This window comes from Lichenostomus cassidix, chromosome 1, assembly GCF_008360975.1.
Source record: "Lichenostomus cassidix isolate B80296 chromosome 1, HeHo_3.0, whole genome shotgun sequence".
NCBI lineage: Eukaryota > Metazoa > Chordata > Aves > Passeriformes > Meliphagidae > Lichenostomus > Lichenostomus cassidix.
Window position 1 is genome coordinate 8,803,029 of NC_139479.1, and position 27,196 is coordinate 8,830,224.

The 27,196-nt window shown below is 41.4% G+C and overlaps 1 protein-coding gene across 1 annotated transcript; it reads left to right on the forward strand.

Moving 5' to 3' along the window:
- The first annotated feature begins 281 nt into the window (after positions 1-281).
- TMEM47 (transmembrane protein 47) lies at positions 282-23,248 on the forward strand. The gene is made up of 3 exons (XM_085049462.1): positions 282-734; positions 13,634-13,774; positions 19,468-23,248. The coding sequence occupies exons 1-3, from the start codon at positions 509-511 to the stop codon at positions 19,644-19,646; spliced, it is 546 nt and encodes a 181-aa protein (XP_084905588.1). The 5' UTR covers positions 282-508; the 3' UTR covers positions 19,647-23,248.
- The last annotated feature ends 3,948 nt before the right edge of the window (positions 23,249-27,196 follow it).

The window sequence follows — 27,196 nt, forward strand, 5'->3', positions numbered from 1 at the left end:
GCCGGGGACGAGGCCCCCAGGGAGGCCGCTCGGGGGCGGCGGGAGCCGAGGCCAGGCGATCCGAGCGGCTCCGGGCGCCGCCTGCGGCCGCGGAAAGTTGCCCAAAGTCGGCCCCGGCGGGGCGGAGCGGGCCGGGAGGGGCCGGGAAGGGCCGCGCTCCCGCCCCGCTGCCGGCACGGCGCTCCCGCCCCTTCCCCGCGGAGCGCGGCCCGGCCTCCCCCGGCGGGGGCGGGCACGGGGAGGAGCGGCCGGGCCGGGCCGGGCCGGGCGGCGCCGGAGGGCCGGGGAGCGGCTGCACCTGATACAGCGGGGCGGGAGCGCGGCGGAGGAGGGCGGGCGGGAGGGAGCGGCGCTGCCGCCGCCTGCGAACGCCTCTCGCCGCCGTTAGACAGCGCTGGTCTCGCCGCTTCTCCCTCCGCCCGCCCCTTGTGCGCGGAGCTGGGCTCTCGCTCCTGTTCCCCTCGGGGCCGGCGGCAGCGCGTCCTCCTGCTCGTCTCCCCTGGGCCCCATGGCTTCGGCCGGCAGCGGCATGGAGGAGGTGCGCGTCTCGGTGCTGACCCCGCTGAAGCTGGTGGGGCTGGTGTGCATCTTTCTGGCGCTGTGCCTGGACCTGGGAGCCGTGCTGAGCCCCGCCTGGGTGACGGCGGACCACCAGTACTACCTGTCCCTCTGGGAGTCCTGCCGCAAGCCCGGCAACTTGGACAGCTGGCTCTGCGAGTCGACGCTGCACAGCGGTGAGATTGGCTGCCCTGGCTGCTCCCGACCCATCTCCGCTCCCTCGCTGCCTTTCCCCGCTCCCCGTCCGCCTCCCGCTCCCTTGGCCGCACCCCGGGCACTGAGAATTCCTTCCCCTCGCCATGTCCTGGCTGACCCACCAGCATCCCCTGGAGTCGCCTCTCTTTCACCCTTGTCTCCTCCGGGGCTGTGTCCCTGCCCCTTCCCGGGGCCACCCTTTACCGGAGCGGTGCCCGGGGCTGTCCTCGCTGGCTCCTCGCCTCGCCCGCTGCCGCCCCTGCTCCCCGCCCGGCTCCCCGCGCCGGCCGCCGCCAACAGTCCCCGGTACCTTTGTCCGCCCGCCCTCCGCACCCCGAGCCTTCCCTTCCCGAGCCTCTTCATCCCATCCCTAACCTCCTCCTCCTCCTCCTCCTCGTGCTGCCCCAGCCTCCCCTACCCCTCATCTCGCCGGCGGTGGGGCTGGGCGGAGGCGGCGTGTGCGGGAGGGGCAGCGCCGAGCGCCCGTGCTCGGATCGTGCCCGGCGTGCGGGAGATGTGAGCCTTCGGGGAGCCAAAGGGGGACTGGCTCCCTGTCTGCCGCGGTGTTGTCACAAAAGATCCCGAGTTTGAGCTAGTTTTGGTTATTTTTTCTCTGTGTGGTGTCTTCCCTGTAAAGTGAGAAACTGTTTGGGATGGAGTGTATTATAATTCCCCTCCGCCCCCCTCTGAGAAGTCTCTGGTCTTGGAAAGTTGGGGCTTCCTAAAGCAAAACCGGTTGCTACTTTGTTCGGAATGGGGACGCCTGGGCTCGGACTCCGCATCACGCCGGGTGTGCTTGTGTGGTTCTTTCTCTAGCATGTACTGATCTTCCCATCGTCTTTCACGCTCCTTTGCCTTCATGCCACACTCCCCGTTGTGGTTTCTTGCTGCTTGTTCCTTCTTCACCTTTTTAGGTCTTTGATCACAGATTGTTATTTTTTTTTAACGTTATTTCACTATTGCTTGGAGTACTTCAAAAAGGGGTTGTGAATGATAAAAACAAGCTGCCTGTTGAATGTTTTTCAGTGAATTCTTTTGTAGCACGATAATTGTTTTGGTTTTCATGGGTGGTTTTATTTACTTTATGCCTGATAGCAACTTCTGGAGCCCCAGCAGAAACACTGACAAATGCAGCCAGCCTCCCCCCACATCGTTTTCATTCCCATCCCTGTCCACACATACAAACACACACACTTGCACTGATAAATCATCCATTTGGATTGCTGTGCTCTTTGATTGGGGAAGTCATGCAGGGACAAGATGTGTGTTTTGGGAGGGAAAGCAAAATACTGACTATATTCTGAATGTGTTTTGTTTTTCTCTATTCTCTGAAGTCCTTGTATAGGTTCTGGGAAATAACTGGTCTCTGTTTTGAGTTGGAATTACACAGGTTCCTTTGCTGCTGTGCTTATTTTTTTTCTGTCATGTGCAGTAATATTTGAAGGTTTAAATGTTGTTTGGGTTTTGTTTCAGATAACATAAAATGAATTGTAAAGAAATGTCGGTTTCAATCAGTTACCAGGGTATCTGCACAAAGTTTGGAGTGCTTTCTTTTCCTTCCCTGGTATAAATGGAAATTTATGTAGGAATGTCAGCTTCTACGTGTCTCCTTAGCAACGTGAATCCTTTGCCCCTTCTCCCTGTCTCCTGAAATAGTATCCCCTTGATTACAGAAAGACTTTTCAGATGGCTTGAGTGAGAACCTGCTTCAAATCTCCCCCCACCTCCATGCACTTTCCTAGGCACAGGAAAAGTGTGCACACACATACACACAAAAGCAGGACAGAAAGAGAAGCAGGACAGCTTATGGAACAGCATAAAAGGACACTAATCTCTCTTGTTCCTCTCTTGGTCACCTGCCTGTCTGTGGGAAGGTGGAAGATGAATGGGTGAGGATGGATAGGAATGAGATGTAGTTTTTGCTGGATGCTGTGTGTTGAAAATCTGGTCTGTCCTCTGCTGGTGCCTTCTACTATCATGTGCACAAATTCCTGCCTATCCAGTTTTATTCAAGTTCCTTGAATGAGCTTTACCCATTTTCCTCAGATACTTTCCAGTCTACAGGAGCCAGGTTTCACAAGCTGCTGTGGAAGAAGTGAATGATTGTTTTAGTTGAGGTGACTGGAATAAACCCTTCACTTTCCTCATGCTCAGCACAGAGAACTGCATTCTGACCAGACCTGAAATACGAGAAGCTGCACTGTTTTGCCTTTTGCTAGTATGTTACAATGCTATTAGAGCCTATAGGAGGGCTTCCACTAAGTTCACCAAGTTGGATTGGGCTCATATTTGAGACCATTTTGTGTGCTGGTGTTAATATTTTAAGTGCACTTTCCTCCTACATTGTGAACCCAGCAAGCATTATTTTGGAGATAGTGGTGAGCTCCCACAGGGAAAGCTCTTTTAGCTTGATACCAGTGCAGGCAGCTTTGCAGCTAGCTGTGAAAAGCAGTAGTACACACAGGAGAAAAGGCATCTTCACCCATGGTTTTAAGAGATTTACTTCATCATTCCTTGGAGGAGAGCACCTCAAGTGGCATCATCAAGGGCAAGCTCATGCTAGAAGCTGTTAAAGCATCTTTGAGGTTTAATTAAAAACTTTTGTTTTAATTAGATGTAGGACCCCTGACTGCTGTCAAAAGGGCAACTTGGTAGTGGAAAGCAGAAGGAAATGCACAGAGCATGATTACATTGGCTGTTATGGCAGGAAATAATCTTGTTTTTTTCTTGAGCATTGCTAGTGTTTGGAGCATGTGTTCGCATTCATTCTTTCACTGTTCCAATGACTTTTTTTGTAACTTGCAAGCAATTGCTTGCTCACATACTACTTTTAAACTTGTGTAATTACTGCACAGTATTGATGGTTCAAGTATGTAAGATAGTCAAATTAATTTTTTGGCATCTGAAAATTATAAAGTATCTCATCTTAATTTGCTTTTCTTTTATTTCGGACTCTTTAGGGTCTATGTAAATCACCCACTAGCAGCAACTTCAGGAGATGAAAAACTAACAAAGTTGCCAGTGTGCAAAGCTTCATTAAAAAATCTTGAAATTCTTAAATTCACAAATGCAGTAGTAAAGCTCTGAAGTTTCACCAGCTGTCTGGGCATACAACTATTTTCCATGATCAAAGCTTACCTTGACTAATGCACAAGTTGTCTTTAGACCAACTGTATTTAAAACTTGTGTGTGTTTAAAGATTTTTTTTTTTAGATCTTATTTGAAATGCATTGTATTTAGTTTGTGATGGTTCATTTGCAGATTCATCAAGAGTTATATATGAATATTTATTCCTGTCACAGCATTAAAGTTAAATGCATCTTGTGTACAATTGCATGGTGTGTCTGTACCTGTACAGGTACTTCTCTTCTTCCTGCGGGTTAATAACAGTAAATTTAAATTTCTGCATTTGACTGCAGCCATTATAGCTCTTTAAATAAAACATAGACAAATGCTGTGTGGAAGAAATAAATGGCTCCATAGAATCTGACCTGCAGTTAAACATTGTCTGTTTTGACTTCAATATATGTATATGCTATTCATAGGAAACAATGGCTCCATGCAGCCTTTAAGTTTATTGTGAATACAGCATATATAAAAATACATTTGAATGCTTTTGTACTGATTAACTGTATTCATTCTGGTGGATGTGGGGGTTATATGGCTTTGTTACTTTACAACCTGTGTATTTCTTTGTGTAACACTCAGTTTTCTCTGAGAATATTATGCTCTTTTAGAACTGTTCATGAATGTTTGAAAGAAAAAACATTCTCAAGGAAATACATGCAACAGGGTCTCTGTGTATTAAACTTTATGATGAGCAAACCATGAAGGTAAGCTTAGCTCAAAGCATAGAGCAGTAAACAGCTTGAGTCTAGTTTTATGCTCGTAATTTTGTTCTAATTTGTTCTTAAAATAAAAACAGCATCAGAGGCAGTTCATTCGGTAGCACTTCAAGGGGCTTAACCTTAATTACACATTAGATGCAGATATCTGAATTGACATGCCAGAATAGTCTTGGATGGTATCTCCTTGTTCGGAATCTGAGTTGTTTCAGGGGGAAATTGCTAGCTTAAAAGCAGCTTCCTCATTAGAAGATCTGGATCATTGCTCAGGTTTGATGTTGGCATGTATTTGTAAACAGCTCAGCAAGGCTGGTAGTTTGCTACAAAATAACAGAAGAAAAACTGATGTAATTTTACTAACCTGAAAAAAAGTGGCTCATACAATGTAAGGAGGAATTAATAAAATATTCCTTCTGATTCTGAAAACTATAGTCTGTCATTTTGTGTGTTAACTGTAATAATCATCCCCAGCATTTTATCTAAAGGCGGATATAAAATCAAAAGCGGTACTACTTCAGACTCAGCATCTGAGACTCTGAGCAGGCTGATCTAACTTTGAAGTTGAGTCTGACTTGAAGGTTGGCCCTGCTTTCCATGGGGTGCTGAACTAGGTGGATTCTAGAGATCCTTCCCAAGCTAAATTATTCTATGATGACTGATACTCTGTTTATGCTTGATGTCTATTTGGCTTCTTCAAAGTGTGCAGAATGCCTTGAATTGGTTTAACTATTGTCACAACAGCTCCAATAGAATATTTTCAGTTATGCTCCTTCTTTTTCAAATGGACCAGTTATTTTAGTCTCAGACTTCCCAAGGCCATGGGAGTAGCAGATCTACAATTCCTGTTCAGCAGTCTGGACCTTTTAGTATGGTGGAGGCTACAATTTCAGCCACCCTTCTCCAACCAGTAGGAGACATGGTTAGAGCACATTTGTGATGTTTGTATGAGTTCATCTGATCAGGTCAAGAGCACCATACACCTTAACAGCGATAATATTCTTAAAAAAAAAAAAAAGAAAAAAGAAAAAAAAGACTTGTAGCTATAGTGGGTTGTTGCCACTGCTGTTGCTCATTGCAGTTTTAAAATCAGTAACGTATCTCATTGTTTTAAGTTTTGTTTATTTAATATGATGTTCCTTGAGGTAGGGGTAATACAAGTAGTTTTATTATTTAATGATATTTTCATATTTAGAATTGCATAGAGAGTGGCATTGCCTCTGCTACTGATTTTTGGCCCAAGATGACCACATAAGAATCAGGGTAGCAGGAGGAGTGGTGAAGTCCATCTAGCTGTATTTGCTTTGTGTTTCACTTGTTCCACTTAAAGCCATGGTTTTGGTGGGACGTAATCCTTGGACTCTTTTAAATGCTAATTGTTTTTCTCAAGGAACAATGGAATGAATTTTGAAAATTGTAGAAGATTGCCAGTTTGCTGGAAGAACATTGATAACTGTGGGAAATAGTTAGATTCCTGTTCCAGCGCAAAGCGTAGTACTTCAGATTGCTAAAGAGTAGTAGCTTACTAAGAAGAGGTCAGAAATAGTGAGCTTTTTATGAAAAGCTTGTATAACACATCTCCCACACTTCTTTCCTAATGGCAAAGTTCTAAGAGTTCCAGGTTTTTGTGAAGTTCTTGGAGTTGTGGGTGTGTGCAGTTTTTTGAGAGTTTATTATTTTTGAGTGAATGAATATCCAATAATTAAAATGACATAATAGCAAGTTAATCTCAGAAGAATCCTGTGTATCCAATAGAGGAAATGCCTGAGTACATGCTGTACTGTTGTGTGAATGAATTATAGATTACATGATTTCCTGTAATGCTTTGCTTGTCTTGAGGTCCTCTGTTGGCAAAAGCGATGTGCAATGTGTGTTGCTTTTAAATGGTAAAATAAAGATCTATATAATGGCAGCACTTAATTCTTTATTTGAAGTTGTGCTGTGCTTGAAGGACTTTATAATTTTAGGAGTAAGGGCAGGCCACAGAGCAGACGTACAACACACCCCACCCTAACCCACACCTCTGCAAATTGTATATATCTCATATAAATAAGGAATGCAAGCTTTATTCTTCAAGGGAGATGTGTGACCATGTGCAGGTGAACAAGCAGCTGCTACGTTTCGAGTTGCTCATGCATCTGTAACCACCCATTAAGCATGAAACCATTTTGTTGTGTTGCTGTCTCTTTTACACAACAGTAGAGTTGCTTACCATGTTTTTGTATATGTAACCAAATTGTCCCTTGCACTCCCAGTGGCATCTTTGGGTGGAAGGCGAGTGGGGCTGCTTTCCATGGAAAGGTGAGCAGTCTGCATAGTGGTTGCCTAGTCATTCCCCCAGACTATCAAGCCTGTCCTTCCCAGGCTGAGGAGGATAGCTGGCAGAGCAGCTACTAGCCAGAGCATCCTGCCAGGGAGCTGTTATCTTGCCTGGAATAGAGTCAGCCTCCTTCTCTCTCATCTCTGTTATCTTGCTCTTGAAGAGGAAAACTGTAGGAGGAGCCCAAGTGAGAGGGTTGCAGCTCTGCAGGTGGCTGCTGAGGACTTTTCCCCTCAAAGGTGAGAGAGCCCTGTGTCTGGGCTGCCCTACAGTAATGGTCAGCATTCTTGTACATCAGGGCAAAGGTGCATAAAGAGCAAGAGTGTTGGAAGGGCCCAGTTAGGTAAGAGGCTCTCTGAAACAAGACTCTGATTTGGATTCCCTTGGGCCTATTTGTACACAGACCTCCCAAATCTTTTTGCAGCTTGGGTCTAGCGAATGGAAGAGGAGAGCATTTACAATCTACCTTAGCAGTCAGGAAATCCCACTGGGAAAAGGGAGCAGAGATTTGAGGTTAGAGTCTGGAGCCAGAGGTGGGAAGCAAAGACGTTGCAGCTTCTGAGAAGCTCTCTGGCCCCTGGTGTGTGCAGGGGGCTTCTGAGAAGCTGTCTAGCCCCAGCTAAGGAGGTGTCTGCCTTTCCTCCTTCGCTGGTTGGCTGCCATCATTATCCATTAGCATTCTGCACCTCTGTAAGACACAGGGGCTGCACCAGAAAGCTGTTTGTTGGATGTCTCTCTGCTTGTGCTCTTTTTCTTTGACTAATTCTAAGTGACTCTCTGCTTGGCATCAAGAACACTAAATCATCCTGCAAGTCTCTTGTACAGTAAATGGAAAATGACTGATGCCTTATGTGGAGCCTCTGAATTATCCTTAGGAGGCACTTAGGGATTTTGGCACCCAGCAAAAAATGCTTAAATTTTTCTTTGGGTGTTGTCAGTGTCTGGTGAATTAGAGCTGTGGGAAAGCCTTCCTGTTAATTCCATGGGTGTTGTGTGATACTTGAGTTATCGAGGACTTTGTCCCATGTGCTGCTGTGTGGGGATGAAGACAGATTTCTTGGGGAAAATATGTCCACAAACAGCTTCTTTTTAATATATTTGTGACTTCACATAGCTATTTCATGTGTTTAAATTTATGGCTTTTAGAAGAAAGCCTTGGTGTAAAGTGAGTTCTCTCTTAAGGAAATTATGCTTTCAGCCACAGCTGGCCAGTTCCTGGAGCTCTGGTAATGCTTTTTAAGTGTCTGAGTGACTTGAGTAGCCACATGCACAAGTAATTTTCTTATTTGAGAAAAATCTTAATCCATAAAATAAAAAGAAGATATAAAAGCCAGAGTATGTCTGTGCAGCAGCCAGCACTAGTAAACATATTATACGAGCAGAAAATACTTATTAATTGTCATTTTTATACAAGGTTCCACTGTGTGCAGCTGTGGCTAGAGCAGATTACAGAGGTTTGGTATGGATCTTGCCAGAAAGCACTTCTCTCTGCCGGGTTCCAAAGTGTAACTTCAGGGTCTCAAAAGGCTGTCCAGGGGCAGAGGAGTGTTGACCCAGTAACTTGGAGGCCCTGAGCTTCCTATCTTAGGCCAATATCCCCTTCACCTAGAGCAGAATTCATCTGAGCAGCTCTTTGAAAACCATCATTTTGGCTTCAAAGGTGACCTCTGTGGAGCAATTTGATGTGAGAACTTAATGGCCCCTGCTGTACCTCAGCTTTTCCACAGAATTCAGTGGACCTTCTCCTTCCCCAGATGCCTCTGCTCATGATCTTGCTGAAGAAAGAAGAAATCCTACTGATCATGCAACCAAAATTCTTTTAGGAACTAGAGTTTATGTTTTTATATATACACTACACTTCTTAAACTTTTGTTGGCTATTTGATATCTAAGTCTGAATATGAAGCAATTAGGAATATCTCGAGCTATCCTATTTATTTGATTGTTATGATACTCAGTGGGTTATATTTAATATCTTGTGTGTCAGTGCCTCAAGTTTCTTTGCTTGACACATTCTTTCAAAATCATTATTCTTGATTTTAAATGCTGTGTTGGAATTTCTTGGAGTATTTATTGTCTGAGGGCAGGTATTGGATAAGTGGAAGCTTTGCAGTGAATCAGAAAAACTTACCTGAGTGTTGTGTTTGTGTTTCTTACCAAGATTATGTTTAGTGCTAGAAAAAGAAGGTCAGTCGTTGCCTTCGTCACGTAACAGCTGCATGCATTTTGATACCTCAGCCTTTATGAGAAGACTTGGTGGAGAGCCATTATATGGAAGAAAGGAATACTTTATTGTCTCTTAAGAAATTAATTCAGTTCACATGCACTGTCTGAAAGAGCCCTATACACAAATGCTGCACTCATTCCATAGTATTTTTCTATGCCCACCACTTCTTTTGCGTGGTAGAATACCTTGTTGAAAAAAATATTTAATTTTGGGGTACCTTGCTGAAAACGTGACATCTGTACAAGCCTTTTGCATTGAGCTTTCTTGTGTTTAAAAAAGGACCTAGCTATTAAAATGCGCATTTCAGAACTGTGTTCTTCTTCTTTTATGGTTTTCCCTGATTTTATCCTAGTAGTGAAGTATTATTTAGTCCAGGAAAGTGATTGAGCAAATTTGAGCTGCTCTTAATGAAAAATTACTATGCAGCTTAAAGCTTTGGGTCTTTTCTTTAGGGAAAGAAGGGTGGAGAGTTAGAAATTTCGATGTACAGTTGACACTGTGCCTCTGGATCACTAAGACATAATCAGAAATTCCAAATGGCAAGAAGACCAAGCTGTTCTCCAGAAAGGCACTGACTGTTGTATGAGGAATTAACTGAAAAGAAACAGCATCATCATGGTTTGGGGGCTCTTGTGGGGTTTTTTTTTAACTGAGGATGGTAATTTTAATAATTTTTTCACAAAATACGTTTTGGAAATATGTGTAAAGTACCTAGGTTCATATTTATATATGTTTCCAAATACCAAAACCCACATCCCCAGTCTAATGGGCAGATTATTATAGTTAAAAATATGCAAACACCATAATCGCTGTCAGAGCTGCAGTATATATTTCTCGTGGTTACAGACATTGGGATGCTGCTTGGGGATTTTCAGACCTAAAAATAGGATGCATTAAGTGAGGCTTTTCTTAAGAAATCTCTTGAGTTACTTAACAATTGTCAAAAATGTCTTAATTCTAGTTTGGATGGGATATGTGGCATAATTAGTGTAATTCTTAATGTATTGCTAAAATGGTGGAACACTGAAAAAATCTAAAGTTGTCTAAACTTACATAAACCAACAAAGCAACTTAATTTGGGCATGACATGAGGTCACAGTGCTTTTTAAAGTGTAAAAGTTTATTACTATTTTTGTGAGTTTTACTAGTTTTTTTACTGGTTCCTAGTATTTTTCTTAGATAGTGGATGTGAAGTGTACAGTGAAAAAGACTGATGTACACTCTTAAAGTGTAACCAATTGTGCTTTCAATGTGGAAAAGTAATAATTATCTATAAGGTCCCATTTTACTAGTTCTTTTGTATGTTTCTGTCTCTGTAAGAACAAGCAGTCTCACTGAACTGCTGAGGCTCCTGAATTTAGAGTTCTTATGAGTAACTTATTTGCAAGATTGGTGCATGCCTAGAAGAGGTACAAACATATTTTGGATACTCTAAAGCAGGTTTATGATGTTCATGTTCTGTGTACCAGTAGCACTGTGTAACAAAGCAATCTGCTCATCCCATTTTGATGCTGTGTGTTGTAAATCACTCTTGAGTAGTCTGAGGAACACTACAGATCTTTGTTTCAGAAAAATTGTGTTTGCTGTACGTGTTTATATTGTGGGTTTCTGATTCACAGGGTGTTCTGCCTTCAGAGGTAGTGGTTCTATTTTCTTTGGATCTTTTTTTAATTTTATGTAAACTCTAATGGCCTGGATTTAATAATAATTGCTGTTAAGTGGAAGACCCGTGCAGAAGATTTTGCTTTCTTAATCCAACATAAGCTTTTTTTTGTCACCAGATCAAATGGCTTTCAGAATTGAAAGTTAACATTTTCCCAAGATGACAAGGAGACTTAAACATGTAGTTACTATGGTAGCCAATATAGGAAAGTTGAGTCCTGTATTTTTTGTGCAGTAATGTCTGACCTTCACGATGTTCTTCAAAGTCCCACTCAGCTGCAGCTCAAGGCAAAGGCTTGTAGCATTGTATGCTCCTGTGAAAGGAGCAAAAATAAATAGGTAATTCCAGACACTGTGGCCCAGAGCACAACATTCAATACCTGCTCCCCAGCCAGTAGCAAAGAACAGTAAGAGCCTTGGTTCTGTCCTGCTGTCAGCATCACTGAGTAGGTTGTCTTACTCAAGAAATTAATTTTGTTTATCTAAGTCAGTTCTTTTTTAGTTGGGAGTGTAGGTGTCTCCCAACACTCATTTGTCCTTTTACCTCCCACATCAGTACTATAGTAAGGTAGTTTGTTTATTTTTTAACCTTTCTAAAATCTGTATATGTATATTTGTCCTAGAAGTTAAATTATATTCTAACCCCACACTTATATCATCCTGGTCTAAGTTATTATCAGTTGTTTGGTGGTCTTGCCAGTGTGGTTTTGGAAAGCAAGAGGATGCTTAGCTTATGCTTAGCTTTTTTTTTTTCCATTTAGCTGCTACTCCAGTGTTGTACTTCCCTTTGCATTAGAGTTTGGCATCTGATCAATGCAAAGATAACATTTAATATTTTATTATTTGTAGTGACTTTCAAAAAATTTTAGTTTCTGAGTTTTCCCATCTGGCCCTTTGATTTATTTCATCAATTTTGTATGGCTTTAACTTTGGTGTGACATGGATTTATGTGGCTGGTCTCTGTATCTGTGTAATTTTCTAGTGCAAGGATTCCTTTCATATTGTTCCAAAGTGGTCCATTCTGTTTATTTATTTCTGTATTCTATATCTGTAATGCACTCTGATATTGGAAGAATCCTTTCTAAAGCAGTACGCTAGTCACTTGGTGTTTCTGAAGGATCAAGTTAATATTAAAAACCACTCTCCAAAACACCTCTGTCCAGTACTAAAATCATATTTCCATCCCAATAATGATAGTATAGCAGTGGGACACACAGCAAACTGGTATTAGAGATTTCATGCTGATGATAAAATGAAAGATTGTTCCCAGCCTTGGGGTTTAGTCCAGTAAGAAAACAAGAACTAAAATAGCTTGGAAGGTTGAGTACTTAGTAATTAAATTATTAGTAAAGAACATGCCTGGACTTCTGAAAAGAATGAAAAGAAATGTGTGTACTTGAACAAACACACCTTTAAAATAATTTTCTTTTCAAGCAATGCTTTTATAGCTCTTCTATTCACTTTCTTCTTTTAATCTTCTTCATCCTTTTTCATATAATATATGAAGGCTTCTTGGTGATAATAGCTGCCAGCATTCCATTCCCAAACTCCACAGCTGCCCTGTCTGTATCTTCAGCAGATTAGATTCCTCTTGAAACTGGATCCATTGTTTTTTAAAACAGTGCTTTTTTACTCTTTTCCAAAAAACAATGTTCGTTGTTGTTATTTTAGTAATCATAAGATTACTAAAGTTGTTTTGGAAATAATTAGTCTTATTTGCTTTGAACTGTGTAATGCATTTGGATATTTTGTTCTAAGTATCACATGACTGCTGGTATTTTCAAAATAATGAGATGAAAAGAATCCATAGGTCCTTTTCCTATTAGCTGAATTTGTATCATCTTCCTTGAACTAGTAAATAGTAGTGATAAGCAGTAAATAATGATCTGACTCTTCTTCTTGGTGCCTGCTACTGGAGGGAGGAAAGGTCTTAGATATTTTTTTGGGAAAAGAGACAGCCCAAAGCTTGTACCTTCCTAAAATCCCACAGAAGCTCTTAAGTTAGATCTTGGATATTGTATACGTGCATCATGGCCATCAGCTTACACATGGATTTTGATTTATGTGATTTAAGACTGCAAGTATGTTGTTTATAACTGCATCCATTAAATATGAGAATAACGAGCAAAAGTGCTGGGCCAAATGCAGAGGTTGCTTTTGGGGGAAGAAAAACTGACACTTGAGAATAACTGACATCTTAACACAGGCTTGAGATTTGACTGGGTCTGCAGCTAATGATTGTTACTGCCTTTAGGAAGTCTTGACTTGCAGCTTTCTTTTAGTGTTGAATATATATATTTTTTAAATTTTTTGAGCATCTCCTCAGTTTTGTTACTCATACATTGTGGCCTTGGTACTTCTCAAGGGACAGGTGTGTATGAGGCTCCATGCATTTCCCTTGCTGTGTCATCCTAATCAGCTCAAGCACAGGTTTGTCTTTCTCTCTCTTTTGTGTGAAAGTTACAGCAGACTGAGGGTCAGCTAACACACCGCCAGATAATCCTGAGCCAGCCTCAATTTCTCATTGTAAATTGGATAAAAACCTGGGGACTGAATTACTCAGTTGTACTTGAGACAAAATCCCAACGAGGCCAACTAAGCCTTGAGTAAGCGTGGGAGGTTGTTGCACTTTGCTTCTGAGTTACATCTGTTTCATGTAAAGGTGATTCACTAATTAGGAGAAAAGAATTTGAAGGCACAGCTGTTTATTTACCTGAGCCTTGATGTATCCTCTGTTATCCTCATATTCTGCTGTTTCTGTCAGGCCTGTGGGCTTGTTTTACTGAAATTGTATTATTATTTTTTCCCCTCTTTTTTTTTCTCCCCCTAGACTGGCAGATAGCTACTCTGGCTCTGCTGCTGGGTGGTGCTGCCATTATTCTCATAGCTTTCCTGGTTGGGCTGATCTCCATCTGCGTGGGATCTCGGAGGAGGTTCTACAGACCAGTTGCAGTCATGCTCTTTGCTGCAGGTAAGCACTGGCATCGTTAAAAAGATTTCCTGAGAGCAGCTGAACTTTTGTGAAGGGAGATATGCCTTGTTCTGCATACTAATTCAGAGGTTTTTGGTTACTTCTGTGTTAACTCCACTGAGGTTTCTCAGGATATAGGTTCTGCACAGCATTAATCATTTTTGCAGTTGCACTATTATGAGTTCATAAAAAAATTATTTATTTGCATTATATTTATTGTTTTGTGAAGTACATGCAGCAGGGGAAACTACAGAGGATAAATCTCAAAATACCATTTTTAATCTTTGACTTTGTGTTGCTTAACGTCCCTGTTTTTATTCTTCATGCAAAGCCATTTTTATTTTAATGTTCTCGCTTTTGCAATTTTAAGACAGGGAAATTAATACCCAAAGGTGAACCCTGGAAGCTCTACATGTGAAAATAAATAGGATTATCTTGCAAGGTGTTTATATATGCCCCTGTGCCATAAGGAATTAATTTCATTGTGTCATCTCGCTTAGTTATTAATTTAACAAGCTGTCACAGCGTAGTCCCTGTTTGGTTTTAAAAACACAAAAATGGAACAGTTTATATAAACTATCACAAAATCTTAAAGGAGACCTATGAATCTGACTTGTCTGTAAGACTGGTCCAGTGAGGTACAATTATAATATCAAATTGTCTCCTTTTATGAATTCTGGTGCTTTGGGGCTTCATCAGCACGGGTGTTTGGGATTCTCCTGAGGCTCACCAAGCATGGTCTGCCTTCATCCTGTCACTCACATCTGCACTGGAGCCAGCAGCTTAAGCCATTTCTGATAGCCCATAATGAAGAGGATGACAGAACCTTGGGGATGTATTAAAAAAGCCACTTAGGAGGATATGAGAGGATGAGAGCGCAGAATTGGAGGGAGTTTGGGATGAAGCACAACTTTCAGGGCAAGGCTCCTGCTGCCCCCTGCTGATAACATTACCTTGGTGGAAGTGAGCCCTTCAAGATGCACTTTATGTGCTCAAGACATATTCCTGGATTACATTTCGTTTGCTTTTAGGAAATTAAAGCAACCTAGCATCAGATTCCCTGAGTGGAAGTCATTTGGTTTTGTTCTATGTGTGGCATATCTTGCTTGGTTGAATGAATAAAGGTATGGGTGCCATAGTTTTAAAATTAAGTCTTAATTCTGAGGTTATAAGGCATGGTGGGCAGCTAACTTTGAAGGAAATGGGGTTCTTGAATTTTTGTTGTGGTTTCTTACTTGGCTTTTGGCTTCATTTATCATAATATTGTATAGTAACTTGGTAATTATTCAGCCATACACGCCTGTCTTACAGTGTTACTCATTTAGTAGTTAAGTTGGTACTAAAAAAGAGAAATGGCTTTCCTCAAGAAAAGGTTTCCTCAGATCCTACTGTTTGTCTTCATGTGCTCTCCTCTGCATAAAATTGCTTCCAGTCTTTACTGCAAAAGGTTGATGGTGAGGTGGGTTAATGCTTACTTGAATCTAAGAGGAAAGTAAATTGGTCCTTTAGCTTATGATGATCACATCTTCCCTTTGCCTCTGTGTGTGTGCATGTGCATTTTAAACAGCCACAACCTCAAGCATATGAGAAGAGAAATGATGAGGCCAAGACAACCTGCCCCATTCTTCTTCATTATCTAGCAAGTCTGAGAAGAATCCTTTTAGGATTTGACACTTGCATTGTTAAAAGACATTTCCTGCAGATTTTATCTTTGATGTCAGCAATTTGTGGAGATGAATATGGATGGCATATCTTGAAAGAATTATGGCAAGAAATTCTCCCTGAAGAGGGGAAAGTTAAGATTGTAGCAGTTTGCGCCTTATGCAGCTTTCCATGGATTCAAGCCTTCATCTGTGGATTTCACAAATCTTTGAGGATAAACCCTGCTCTGACCTGTGAATGTGCTGACAAGACCAAGTATTCTGTATAACTGTGGCTAGGAGTCTATCAGCTGCCTCTGGAAAAACAGCACAGTATGAATTTCCCAGAGACATTTAATGATGTCTGGGTGTTGGGTAGCAAAGGTCTCTGTGTGGAAGAAAGGACAAAATGGAAAAGTTATTTCCAGGTGCTTTATAGAGTCCAAACAGTTGGCTCCAGGCTATTTTTTTTCCTTCAAGTTTTGATTTATTTTTATTTTTTTTTCTCAGCTTCAGGTTTCAGTTAGCGACTCTGTAGGTGAGGGAGAAGATTGACTGACTAGGACTGGAAGAGATGAGAAAGAAAGGGACCAAAAAAACCAAAATTCAACCTAGATGCTGAGAATAAGCCAGCAAGTAATGAAAAGATGTGAATGTGTTTTCATAGAGCTGACAGTAAGAATTTAAATGTTGAGAAGAGGAACACCTCAGGTAATAGAAAAATGTGGAGCAGGCAGGGAGGCAGTTCCAGGGCACTCCTGCATGGAGCCACCTTGGCTCATGTGGCTCTTTGGTCTGGTGGAGGTCACCAGCTCATCATGGGGCGTTCTAGAGATCATCAACCAAGCTGGCCCTGAAAACTGCACTCTCAAAGTGCAAACTCACCAGCTTGGCAGTGTAGGAGTTTCATCATATGCTTACCAGATAACTAAGTGCTAACCAAGTCTTAATTTTGGGGCAAAAAGAGAAAGTGTGCTTGTTGAAAGTCCATAAAAGAAAAAAAAATGGAAAATTTAAGCCTGCCTTTTGGAGCTGTGTTTTATCAAATGTAACAGTGTTTGGAAGAATAACCTGTTGATGTTAGCAAGCTTTTAACACATTTCACAAGATGCTTTTACATGCAAGCTAGGGAAGCAGCAGCTAAGTAAAAATATTATAGGTAAAAGAGTAATATAAAATGGTGGCAGATAATATTTGGAGAATACTTAGAGGATGTATCTTTTAAATTCTGACAGCACAGTCCAGCCAGATTACATCCTTAGTTCTGTGCTATTACCTATTTTCATAATGATGTGGAAGATAGAATGAAAGTTTACTTGTCAAATTCTATAGTGGAGCTAGAAAAAAATTGCAGATACATTGAAAGACAGAATTCGATTTTTTGGCATTGATGGAATGGTCTGAAAAAGTAGGACTGACTTCAGTAGAATGTAGTGCAGGTTGCTACAGGGCAGCAAAGAGAGTCATAATATCAAAGAAATGCTGTTGGGGAAAATACTCTGTGGGTCATGTACTCCAATCTCCTGGCTGAGGCAGGATGTCTGTAACAGAGACAGCTTTGTCTGGACCACTTTTGAAGAAATTTTAAGTATGAAGATGTCACAGCCTTTCCAAGCATGTGGTCCTGGACCCATACCATCCTCTTCAAGATATTTTTTTCTTTGTTGCTGTCCATGCTGACTAAGAGTATGGTGTCCACTCTCATTACTCCCAGCTTGCCTGGCACCACAAAGAAGAGGGATTTTTTTTTCCCTGTCATTGTTGCAGCTACATTTTCAGGTAATCTTTGAAACTGCAACACCCAGCATTTATCAATGAAGTGCTTTGCTCATGTGAAATGAGCAGGAGGTAGGGAACAGAAGTACAGAAATTAGTAGCCAGCACCAGGATTTTTATAATTACAGATCAATTAGAAAGCCACATCATAAGTGGGGGGTTTTTGACATCAAAACTTAGAGTCAAACACTTGAACAAAGAAAAAAGATGACTGAATTCCTGTTCCCATATTGCAAGCATCATAGTGCTCATCCTAAAAACATGTCTACATTTGAAGTAACATTCCAGTTTGAGAGGATTAGTCTATTCTAAACAGCATTTGAGTAGCAGGTTTTTTAAGAATTCCTTTGCAGCCTGTTTTTTCTACAGGAAAAACTAGTGCTTCTGAAGAAAAGTAGTACACACTTCCCTTAAGCAGGTCAGGATAGCATGGAGTTCCTCTAAATTCATTAGAAGCAGATCAGTAGTTGCAGGCACTGCTTTCAACATCTTTTGGGGTCATACTGGTCATTTCTCATAACTTCACTGACTGCTGTTTCTAGCTTACATAGCTCCCTTCCTGCTCTGCAGGAAAAAACAATGACAGAAGGCAAAATTAGTGCAAAGTGATGACAGTGCTGTGTAGGGTGGCTGCTCCCACCAGCCTCTTGCTGCCAGCACTTCCTTTGAGTTCTACAATAGTGTATCTGGACCAATAGTAGGAAAAGCTGGAACCCTCACTACAGAAATGTCAAAAAACCCTCTTGTGAGTGTTGCTGCTTTAGCAACATGTTCCTCTTCCAAGAGAATCACTTTTTTTCTGTGTTGTGTTTTGACAAGTCCAATCTGTAGATTGAAATTGAGCATACTTCATATGTTACACTGAGGAAGGTGGAGAGCTTCCTTGGTTTGCACTTGACACAGACACACATGGAGCAGTTTCAGCATTGACTCAGCAGAGATGCTGCATACCCCGTGCAGGAAGCCACTGAAGAAAAACTCATATATTTCCATATGTTTTCAGAAAACCTTTCTGACCTTGAATAGTCTTAAAGATGTGTCTGAAGGCTGAGCATATGTTGAGGGGTTTTTGGGTGTAAAGATGCTCTCATTATACAGAATTGGAATGCATAATCTTTTCATAAGAGTAGGTGCTTTTCCCAGTGTACCCTGCCAGAGTTTCTCCAGTTTTGTGCAGTGCTTTGCGAGCTGCCAGACAAAAAAATTAGATTCAAATGGAATTATTAAGTAACACTTCAATAACTATAGAATTTAAAAAAAAAAAAATCCTGGGGATTTTGGTATCCACATCAGAAAATCCACTGGGCAAACATCATTCAGATTGTCAGTCTCAAGTAAGGGTCCAAAGACTACTCTGTAGGCTAAGGTGGGATGAGCTGAAATTTTACAGAGTTTTATCATCAAATTTCTGATGAACATGGGACATGATCTCCCCATACCAGTCCTGTCCTCAGGACAGGTGAACATTTGTCTCCAGGGCTAATGAAAAGGGCCAGTTGGACAGCACTGCAGGGTGTGTGTGGGAGTGAAATGGCCAATGTGTGTCTGTTGATCACCGAGGCAGTGCTATAGGAAGTAATGATTTTTAAGCTTTTTAATGTCTTGGATTTGATCTATTTTATTAGCTTTTTTCATCACAAAGTATTTCTGACCCACCCCTTAAATTCATAATACTTTGCAGGCTTGAAGTTTAGTGACTGATCAAACTTTATAGATTCCTTGGTATTCTGTGTGACAGTGTTATTAATTCTGATTACAGAACACAGTAATGCATATGAAGTATGTAATTCAGTGAGTCTCTGCTGAGCACAAGAATATATCACCTACAGCAGTGAATTCTTTCTAGGCTAAGTAAATTATTTGATTCTCAGCTACATTTCTTAATATGTATTCCTGCTTCTTGTTTTCTTAGACTTATTTCTAATGGCAGTAGAACAAGTTTTGCTGTTATGGAAGGAATAATGACTGCAAACTAAAATAGAAAGTAGAGACAGAAAAGCATTTGGAAAATACTACTTACACTGTTTATTTTGTGGACATTTGAAGGATCATCATTATATCACAGCAATAACATTTGTTCATCAACAAGGGAATATGGAAGAGCTGCTCTGTCCTGTGTGAATGAAATGAAGGTGATTTAAAAAGAGCAGCATTTACAGGCTAAAAATTCAGCAAGAGCATTTTAAATATGAATTCCAGTTATTTGATGTTTTCTTTGTTTTAGGGAAGCAAATTAAGGCTTCTTCTGACATTTGTATTGTTTTTTTTCTCTTTCAGTTGTTCTCCAAGTCTGCAGCTTAGTCCTTTACCCAATCAAGTTCATTGAAACGGTCAGCTTGAAAATATACCATGAATTCAACTGGGGCTATGGCCTGGCTTGGGGTGCAACTATATTTTCATTTGGGGGTGCCATTCTTTATTGCCTGAACCCAAAGAACTATGAAGACTATTACTAGAATAATTTAATGAAAAGAAAAATAAAAAAAGGATTACCCCATCTTTTCTAGCTCACAGTTTTTTTAGAACACTCGTGGAGCACCAAACAGTCTGCTCTGTTGATAAAATAGCCTTTGCCTTTTGGGTGTGAACACTGTAACCAGCTTTTACAACCATTTAGAAGAACTGCAAACACTAGGATTGCTGATCTTACATAGGCAGATGCTGCAAGCTGCTGATACATAAACTTCATTTTTCCTGACAACAAGCAAAAGGATCTACGTGACAGCGATCATTGTGAGAGAACTAGTTGGAATGAGAATGCAATGCCAGCATCTGCTATTGCCTTCAGGGGAGCAGCTGGTATGGGCTCCATTTAGAAGTTTCCCTGTATCATAGAGGATTCAGATGTCTGATAAGCAGGCAATGGCATCTTGTACAATAGACTGTGTTGGCCCCTTGTTACTTGCTCAGAAACGCTCTTAAGGAATTAGGTGCAAGTGACTGTGTTGAGGGCAATGAATGTAACTGGTTAATGACTTGTCTAATATCTGCATTCAACAGTCTGCTGGGAGAATAATAAAAAAAAAAGAAAAACCCAAACAAGCCACCAACCCACACAGGATTTCATGAATTGGTAATCGACATCACCGTGCCAGCTGTAGCAGATTGTTGAAGGAAGTCCAAACCCAGAGACATGTGCTTCTGACTGTGTAGTTGGAAGTTGTCTCAGCTCTGAGTATTTTGCTGGAGGGGTGAAGATAAGGGGGGATAGAAAAAGACCTGATCTGTCTCTGAGACATCTAAAATGTATGAATGAATTGCAGTTGTCCTGAGTGCCCATTTAACTTCCAAACATTGTCGTGAAAAGAATATGTATGGAGCAAGTTCAGTTATATTTTTGAAAGCTGTTTGTTAGTATAAATGAATATATATAAGGCAAATATATATGCAGAGGGAGAGAAATGATTCATCTTAAAATTTTAATAGAAGCTGTGATGCAGTGGTTAAAATATTAACTTTGTGCACATTCATGAAAGTCTTGGATTGGTACCCCCAATTTTGGTTGGTGTTACAAAATAAACACACAATGGTTTGTTTTCTGTATATGCCCTTGTACAGACTCTGTGTTATGGGAAATGCTTAAAAGTTCACATCAAGTTAAGGTAGAACTGGACAAAAATAACATCTTGCTATTCCATGTGTAATATAATACTTGCTAAAAATTCTTTTCTAAGGCTGTTGCAAATTAAAAAACTGCCATTTTTTAAAAAATCTAGTTAGGTTGTAAGTGTCCCTGATCATCAAGAATACAGCTGAGACCCCATCATGTCCTTATTAAAACATTAGCACTTCAGGAGGTAATCTCTTGTTTTTAAAAGATGAGTTTCTAATGGACTGTCTTATGATTATGTACATCTGATTACTTCTTGCTTAATATGTTTCCCACTTAGAACATCCAGAGACTATACTCATGAAATGAAACCCAAGCTAAAATAGGGAGAACTTCCACATGAATTTAATCCGCATCACTTTTATTTTTGTTTACAATTTGCTTATTTGGATATTTTCAATTAATTATAAGCATATTTTTATACAATTGTAATCTTTAGAAATAACTATTTTTTTTAATGGAGAAATTTAACAGATATTCTATGTGGACCTCTGCACAAGCAGATACACTGGGGTTGCACATCCACGGAAAAGACTCCTGAATTAAATGGGTGCTAAGATTGCATCTCTAGTGTTACTGCTGTGCCACCATCTGCAGGGTGCTGAGGGTCTGCAGTGAGCAGGGACCACAGGGCTGCCTTTAGCAGGTCATTGTGCAAATATTGCTGTGTATGGAGATGGTTTGTAAAACTCTGGGACCTTCTGGAGTTCAGCCTTCACTACCACGGCAGAATATTCCATATCGGCAGTCTTTGCAAACCAGTGGTGATTAATTCGATCAGATGGAGCAAAATGACAGCTCGACATGGAAGGGATTGCATGGCATGGTCTGGAGAACAAAAAGGATGGGAGGAAAACTTGTGTCTGGTTATGTCACAGGCACCAAGAGAGCATTTGTAACTCTGCCATATTTCCTGCGACTGACTTAAGGCGGATATTTAGTATACAGTTAACTCAGTATCCTTCTGAACAGCTGTGCAGTTCTGCTTTTCTTTAGCAGCATGGAGAACATTGTAGTTTGGCATGAGAATTAGAATAGTGCAGAGCAGAGCACTGTGAGAAGATGTCTGTACCTTTCTGAGAGGATGGTGTTTTGGGGCTGGCATTGCGTGCCACTTTGTCTGTGCTGACAAGAAGGTACAATGCTGAACCCATATTGTAGCCACTAGTTTATCAAATTATTGTTCTCTTGTGGAGTTTGAGTGCAAGCAACTGTCAGGCCTAAGGCAAATGCAAATGGATGGTGTGTGCTCTGCAAGTCACTGGCTGTTAAAGTGAAAGGTGTTCAGGCAAAACAATTTACAAACGTGGATGCCTAAAGACAAGGTTCTTGATCCACATTTGAGTCAGAGATCTGGTTTTCAGTCTCAAAATCTGCTTTTCCTCTTGAAGGTGATGCAGTCTATTAGGACTCACCTCTCAGACTCCTCAGGACCTTTGTGTTTGGGCATCTAGTATGTGGATTTAGGTACCTACCTTTAGCTTAGGTTGCTACTGCAGTGTCTATTTTTTCCCCCTTACCATTGCAAATTTTGGCAAGCATTCTGTTTCTCAGAACTAAACGAAAGGTAAATGCAACTTTGTGCTGTTTTGGTTTTTTTTAGCCACAAAAAAGATGCAAGTCTGTGTCTTGAGTGTACGTATGACAAATTAATAATTTTATATGTTGTGCTTGTGTCATGTCACAACTATTTCAGTTGTTCGACTTTGTCTCACTGGCAGAATGATTCTCTCCCACCACAGTTCCGTTTCTTTTCTTCCAAATATATATGAATAAATATATATATAGCAAACTTGCAAGCAGGGCTAGTTATTTGTATTTTTTAAGCTTAAAGTATACCGTCCGGTGCTGACAAGTACCCAGCACCTCTTCTGGATTTCTTGCACAACTTCGTTTAGCTTTTGTAAATTTTAAAAACAAATATAGAGAGACCTATGTGTTTGAAATATAAATGATATATATGGATTAGCATGTAACTGTACATTATTAAACATGCAATGAACTGACTGGTAAGTGAAGTCTAATCTTATGGCTAGCAATGTAATTTATTCAGACTGTATTTTTGTACAGCGCAGTGCACACTAACCTATTGCCTCTGTGTCCTCTATAATGCCTAAAACTGTGCCTAGAAATTTCATTTATGTCTTTCAAGGAAAAGAAAAAAAAAGACGACTAAATGCTACATGTTGTTGATAGTATTGGTTTTTCTGATGTTGTTCTTTATTTATTTTTGAGAAGTGTATGGTATGTTTATTAAATGAATCCATCAAAATATGGTTTGTTTTAAATGGTCATTGTTAGCAGGGAAAGATGGATTTTTTTTTTTAATCTATACTTTTAAGTTTGCAGTTTTAATACCATTTCTGCATTTCACGATTTTTGTAGCTTACATAAAGTTTTATGTGAAAAAGTAACTGAAATAAAAAAAAAATTGTTACACTAAGAAAATGTGCCTGTTTTGCTCTGAGTAGATGTATGCAGCTCAGGTGGCATGGTTTCCTGAGAAGGAACAGACTCCTTAGGCTAATGAATATTCTTGGTGTTCAGTTATTCCATGCTAAAGGAGTCTTATCAAAATACACAGGGGGAGAGATGAGGGATGGAGAGATGTCACTGGCAAGTTCCTGTATCTCACCTGACCAAAAAGCAGCAGCACAGGGTGAGTTTCTGGGTGGCACAAAGCCCATGCTGCCTTTATAGAGATGCAGGTATTGTAACATCAGAAAACCAAATGCTTTTAATGTAAATAACCATGTGTTGAAATGGGACTCTATACTGAGCACCTTGTTCCAGTGGGGGAATTTATTCATTATATACAGGTTTCTTTTTCACATTTCAAATAACTAATACTTTTTTCTGGTTTGCATCTGAAAGCTGGGTTACTTTTCAGTGTGGGAAAAAAAAAACCAGATGCTATTTCCGAACCTGAAACGTGGTGTTGCAAAGACAGAAAACCATCTTTAAGGCTCTGAAGACATGATACTGTGCTTTTTCTACTGTTGAGAAATGTACCCACTGCATCCCTGTATACCCCCAGAGTGGGTGGGCAGCAACCTGAGGCTGCCAGCAGAGAGGAGGAGCAGAATGAGAGGTAAAAGCCTTGCTTGGCCTTGGTGGATGAGTGCTGAGTGAATACAGGCATAAGGATGAGGTGCCCAGAGTGGAGATCAAGTCATGGAAGAGGAATTCAGAGCAGGGAGTGAGCATGATGGAGGTGAACAAGGATGGGAGGTGTCTGAAGCTTTGTTTTCTTTTGAAATGCATTGAGGGAGGATGTTCATAGGGAACTGTGAATCTGCAGTCACTGGGAGTCAGGGATCAAGCCAGGGGTGATGGAAGGTGTATTTCTTGATATCTGCATTGAAATTCTTGCAGTCGTGGCTTTAGGAGGTACATTGCCCAAAAGTTTGACCTTGTTTTAATGCCCAGATTTCTGGTTATTTGTGTGTCTGTGTGTTGGCACAAAGTCAGAAGGGCCCACTGGCTTAATGGGATGAAATCAGGCATAGGGTGAGGGTGTTCTGCTCAAACCTTGTCTATCCAAACACATGGAATGATAGGAGCACTGTCCAGGCAAAGACCTGGCAACCCCTCCGTGTACTAAAGATTTCTTTCAGCAATCTTGGCAGTCCTGAGTGGCATCTCACAACATGCTTGGTATCCACTAAAACACAGCTCTGCATTCTGCTGCTGAACCAGATGCAGGGCATGGTGTAAACGAGAGAAAAATAGGTGGGAGATGGTGTATGAGCCCAAGTTTGTTCCTATTAAAATGTAGCTTGAACAGGGAGAAAACCACAGAGCAGTGGGTGCAAACAAGTGGTTTGAGGTCTGCAAGTGATGATGGAAACTGCAGTGTACAAACTCATGCAGACAAAGTAAAACTCTTTGGCACTTTAAAAAAGTCTTAAGTTGATGGTTTGGTGTTTTGTCTGTGGAAAGGGTGTTGTAATGCTTGTTTTTTTCTGTACCTTGAAGAAGTATTTTCCAAGTCAACAGTGTTCAATGTATGGGTGCTGTGGTGTTCTGGAGATCTTTCTGCTGTGCCAGTGACTTCATGGAATTCTCCTGATGGAAAGCAGTGGGCTTTTCTAACAGGCCAGTGGCTTTGAAAAAGACTAAATTTTCCAGATGTCCAGAAAGGTGAGTGTCTGGAATTTGATACAAGTATTGCAGCCTGTAGGAAGGCTGAGTTTTGTGATTTTTTTTTCTTTTGTACAGTTAATGCTTAATCAAGATTTTTTCATTTGTGAGGAGAAATATGGGATGCAGGAAACAACAGTTCAGTGATTTATTAACAGCATGGTTTATACAGTTTCCCCACAATAAACCAATGAGGTCTGCAATCCAGAAGGCCATTGCCCACTCTGAGAGTGACTGGTTTGGTTGGTATATAGAAACTCAAAATTTCCATGACCAATATATACATTGTAAGCGGGTGAAATACTGGTATTCAACAGAGTTCTGAACTGTAATAGCAAAATCACAAAAGCTATTGCTTATTTTGCTCCTGCCTTCCTCTCTCAGTCAATTTTATTTTGTTTTTTTTTTTTTTTTTTGACTCAAATCATACTATTGGAGAATCACACAGAATCACAGCATGAGTCAGGTTGGGAGGAATCACAGTGGCTCATCTGGTCCAACCTCCTCAAGCAGGGAGGTCCCAGAGCACATGGCACAGGATTGTGTCCAGATGGCTCTGGAACATCTCCAGTGAGGGAGACTCCTTCTCTGGGCAATCTGTTCAGTGCTTGGTCTCTGCACAGGAAAGAAATTCTTCCTTATGTTCAGGTGGAACTTCCTGGGCATCAGTTTCTGTCTGTTCCTCTTGTCCCGTTACTGGGCAGCAGGGAGCAGAGCCTGGTCCATCCCTGACCCCTCCCTGCAGACACTGACACACTGGGATGAGGTTCTGTTTCAGGTATCTCAGGCTGAACAGGCCCAGCTCCCTCAGCCTTTCCTCAGAGAGATGCTCCAGTCCCTTCAGCATCTTTGTCACTCCGTTGGACACACTCCAGGAGCTCCATGTCTCTCCTGGGCTAAGGAGCCCTGAGCTAAACACAGGACTCCAATGCAGCCTTACTGTAGTGAGTTGTAAGATTTGAGACATGAATGAATGAACACATTAGGCCTTCCACTGCAAGAAAGTACCTAAATGTATGGAGTTAGACAGCAGGTGTTAATGATGGACAGGAGCCAGGGACATGTTACTGCTGATGATGGGTTCATCTTGGTGGAAGCAGCACATGCCAGGAGGAAAGGAGTGGTGACTTCCATGTTTCAGGAGTGGTATCTGAGCTGGGTTCAGTTCCTGACTGCTCTGCAGATTCCCTGCCTGGCAGCCTCCTCCATCCCTCTGATGAGAGGGGAGGTAATAATTCATCACCTTTCTGTCAAAGCTGCTGAATCATGATATAACTTAAACACCTGGAGTGAGAGTTTTGGGACAGGCAGCTGAAATGTTCTGTGTATCTGTGTATTTTTCTGGTGCCATGCATGTTATGTCACACTAAAGGGTCTGTCAAATAGGCCAGCAGGGAGAGGAGTTGCCTGTTTACCTTTTTCACTCTGGAGGGGATCTAATCCTCTGCTGGAAGGAGGCTGCAGTTGGCCAGGCAGGGATAAGGTTTTGGAGTTCAGGGTCCAATGAACAGGCAGCACAAGTGAGCTTTAAACAGGGAGCCTGCTGTCTCAGGTCAAGGTGAGAGACACCTGAGAGAAGTGACCTTCCTGCCAGCAGAAGGAACTCCCAGAGCTAAAGCCTCAACGGTGACAAAGACACACAAAAGATCTTAGTTTCAATCCCTTGAGGGGTGCTGGACTGCAAAGCAGCTTTGGAGGCTTTTGTGAGCTAAAACCCTGAATGCATTCCCACTGAATGTGAGCTTCCTGTGGTGCTTTTGCCCTTGTGGGTAACTTTGGTCACTCTGCACCTTCTGAGCATCTCTGCACTGTACTGTGCACCAGAGAAAACCCTGCCCTGAGGGGAGATGTGCCCCCCTGTGCTGGGACACTGCAGCTGGGCAGGACACAGAGAGATTTGGGGTGCTCCTCAGTCCTGCCACAGATCAAGAATAGATACAGACAGCTGTGTCTCTTGGTGAGTATGAAACCAGCTGTAACTGAGATAAATCGTGATGGCACTGTGGGCTACAAAAGAAATTCTGCAGTGGCAGACCAGCCTCAGCATGGAACAATGATGAATGGATTCATAAATGCCCCCCTAAATATGAGGAGTACTTTCTGACTCAGAGCTGCTGTAGGCTTAAAATACCTTTGTCTTCAGGTTGGTGTCACAGGAGGCAGAATCAGAGCCATTTTCTTAAAGTTTTTTTCATTGAGAACAAGTCAAGTTTTTTCCTCAGCAAATTTAATAATATTGGAATTATTTAAAAT

What these genes read in the sequence shown, in the direction of transcription:
- TMEM47 (XM_085049462.1), top strand. Translation starts at nt 509, where the DNA reads ATGGCTTCGGCCGGCAGCGGCATGGAGGAGGTGCGCGTCTCGGTGCTG. An exon ending in CGAGTCGACGCTGCACAGCG is followed by an intron (nt 735 to 13,633) that starts GTGAGATTGGCT and finishes TTCTCCCCCTAG; the next exon opens with ACTGGCAGATAGCTACTCTG. An exon ending in AGTCATGCTCTTTGCTGCAG is followed by an intron (nt 13,775 to 19,467) that starts GTAAGCACTGGC and finishes TTTCTCTTTCAG; the next exon opens with TTGTTCTCCAAGTCTGCAGC.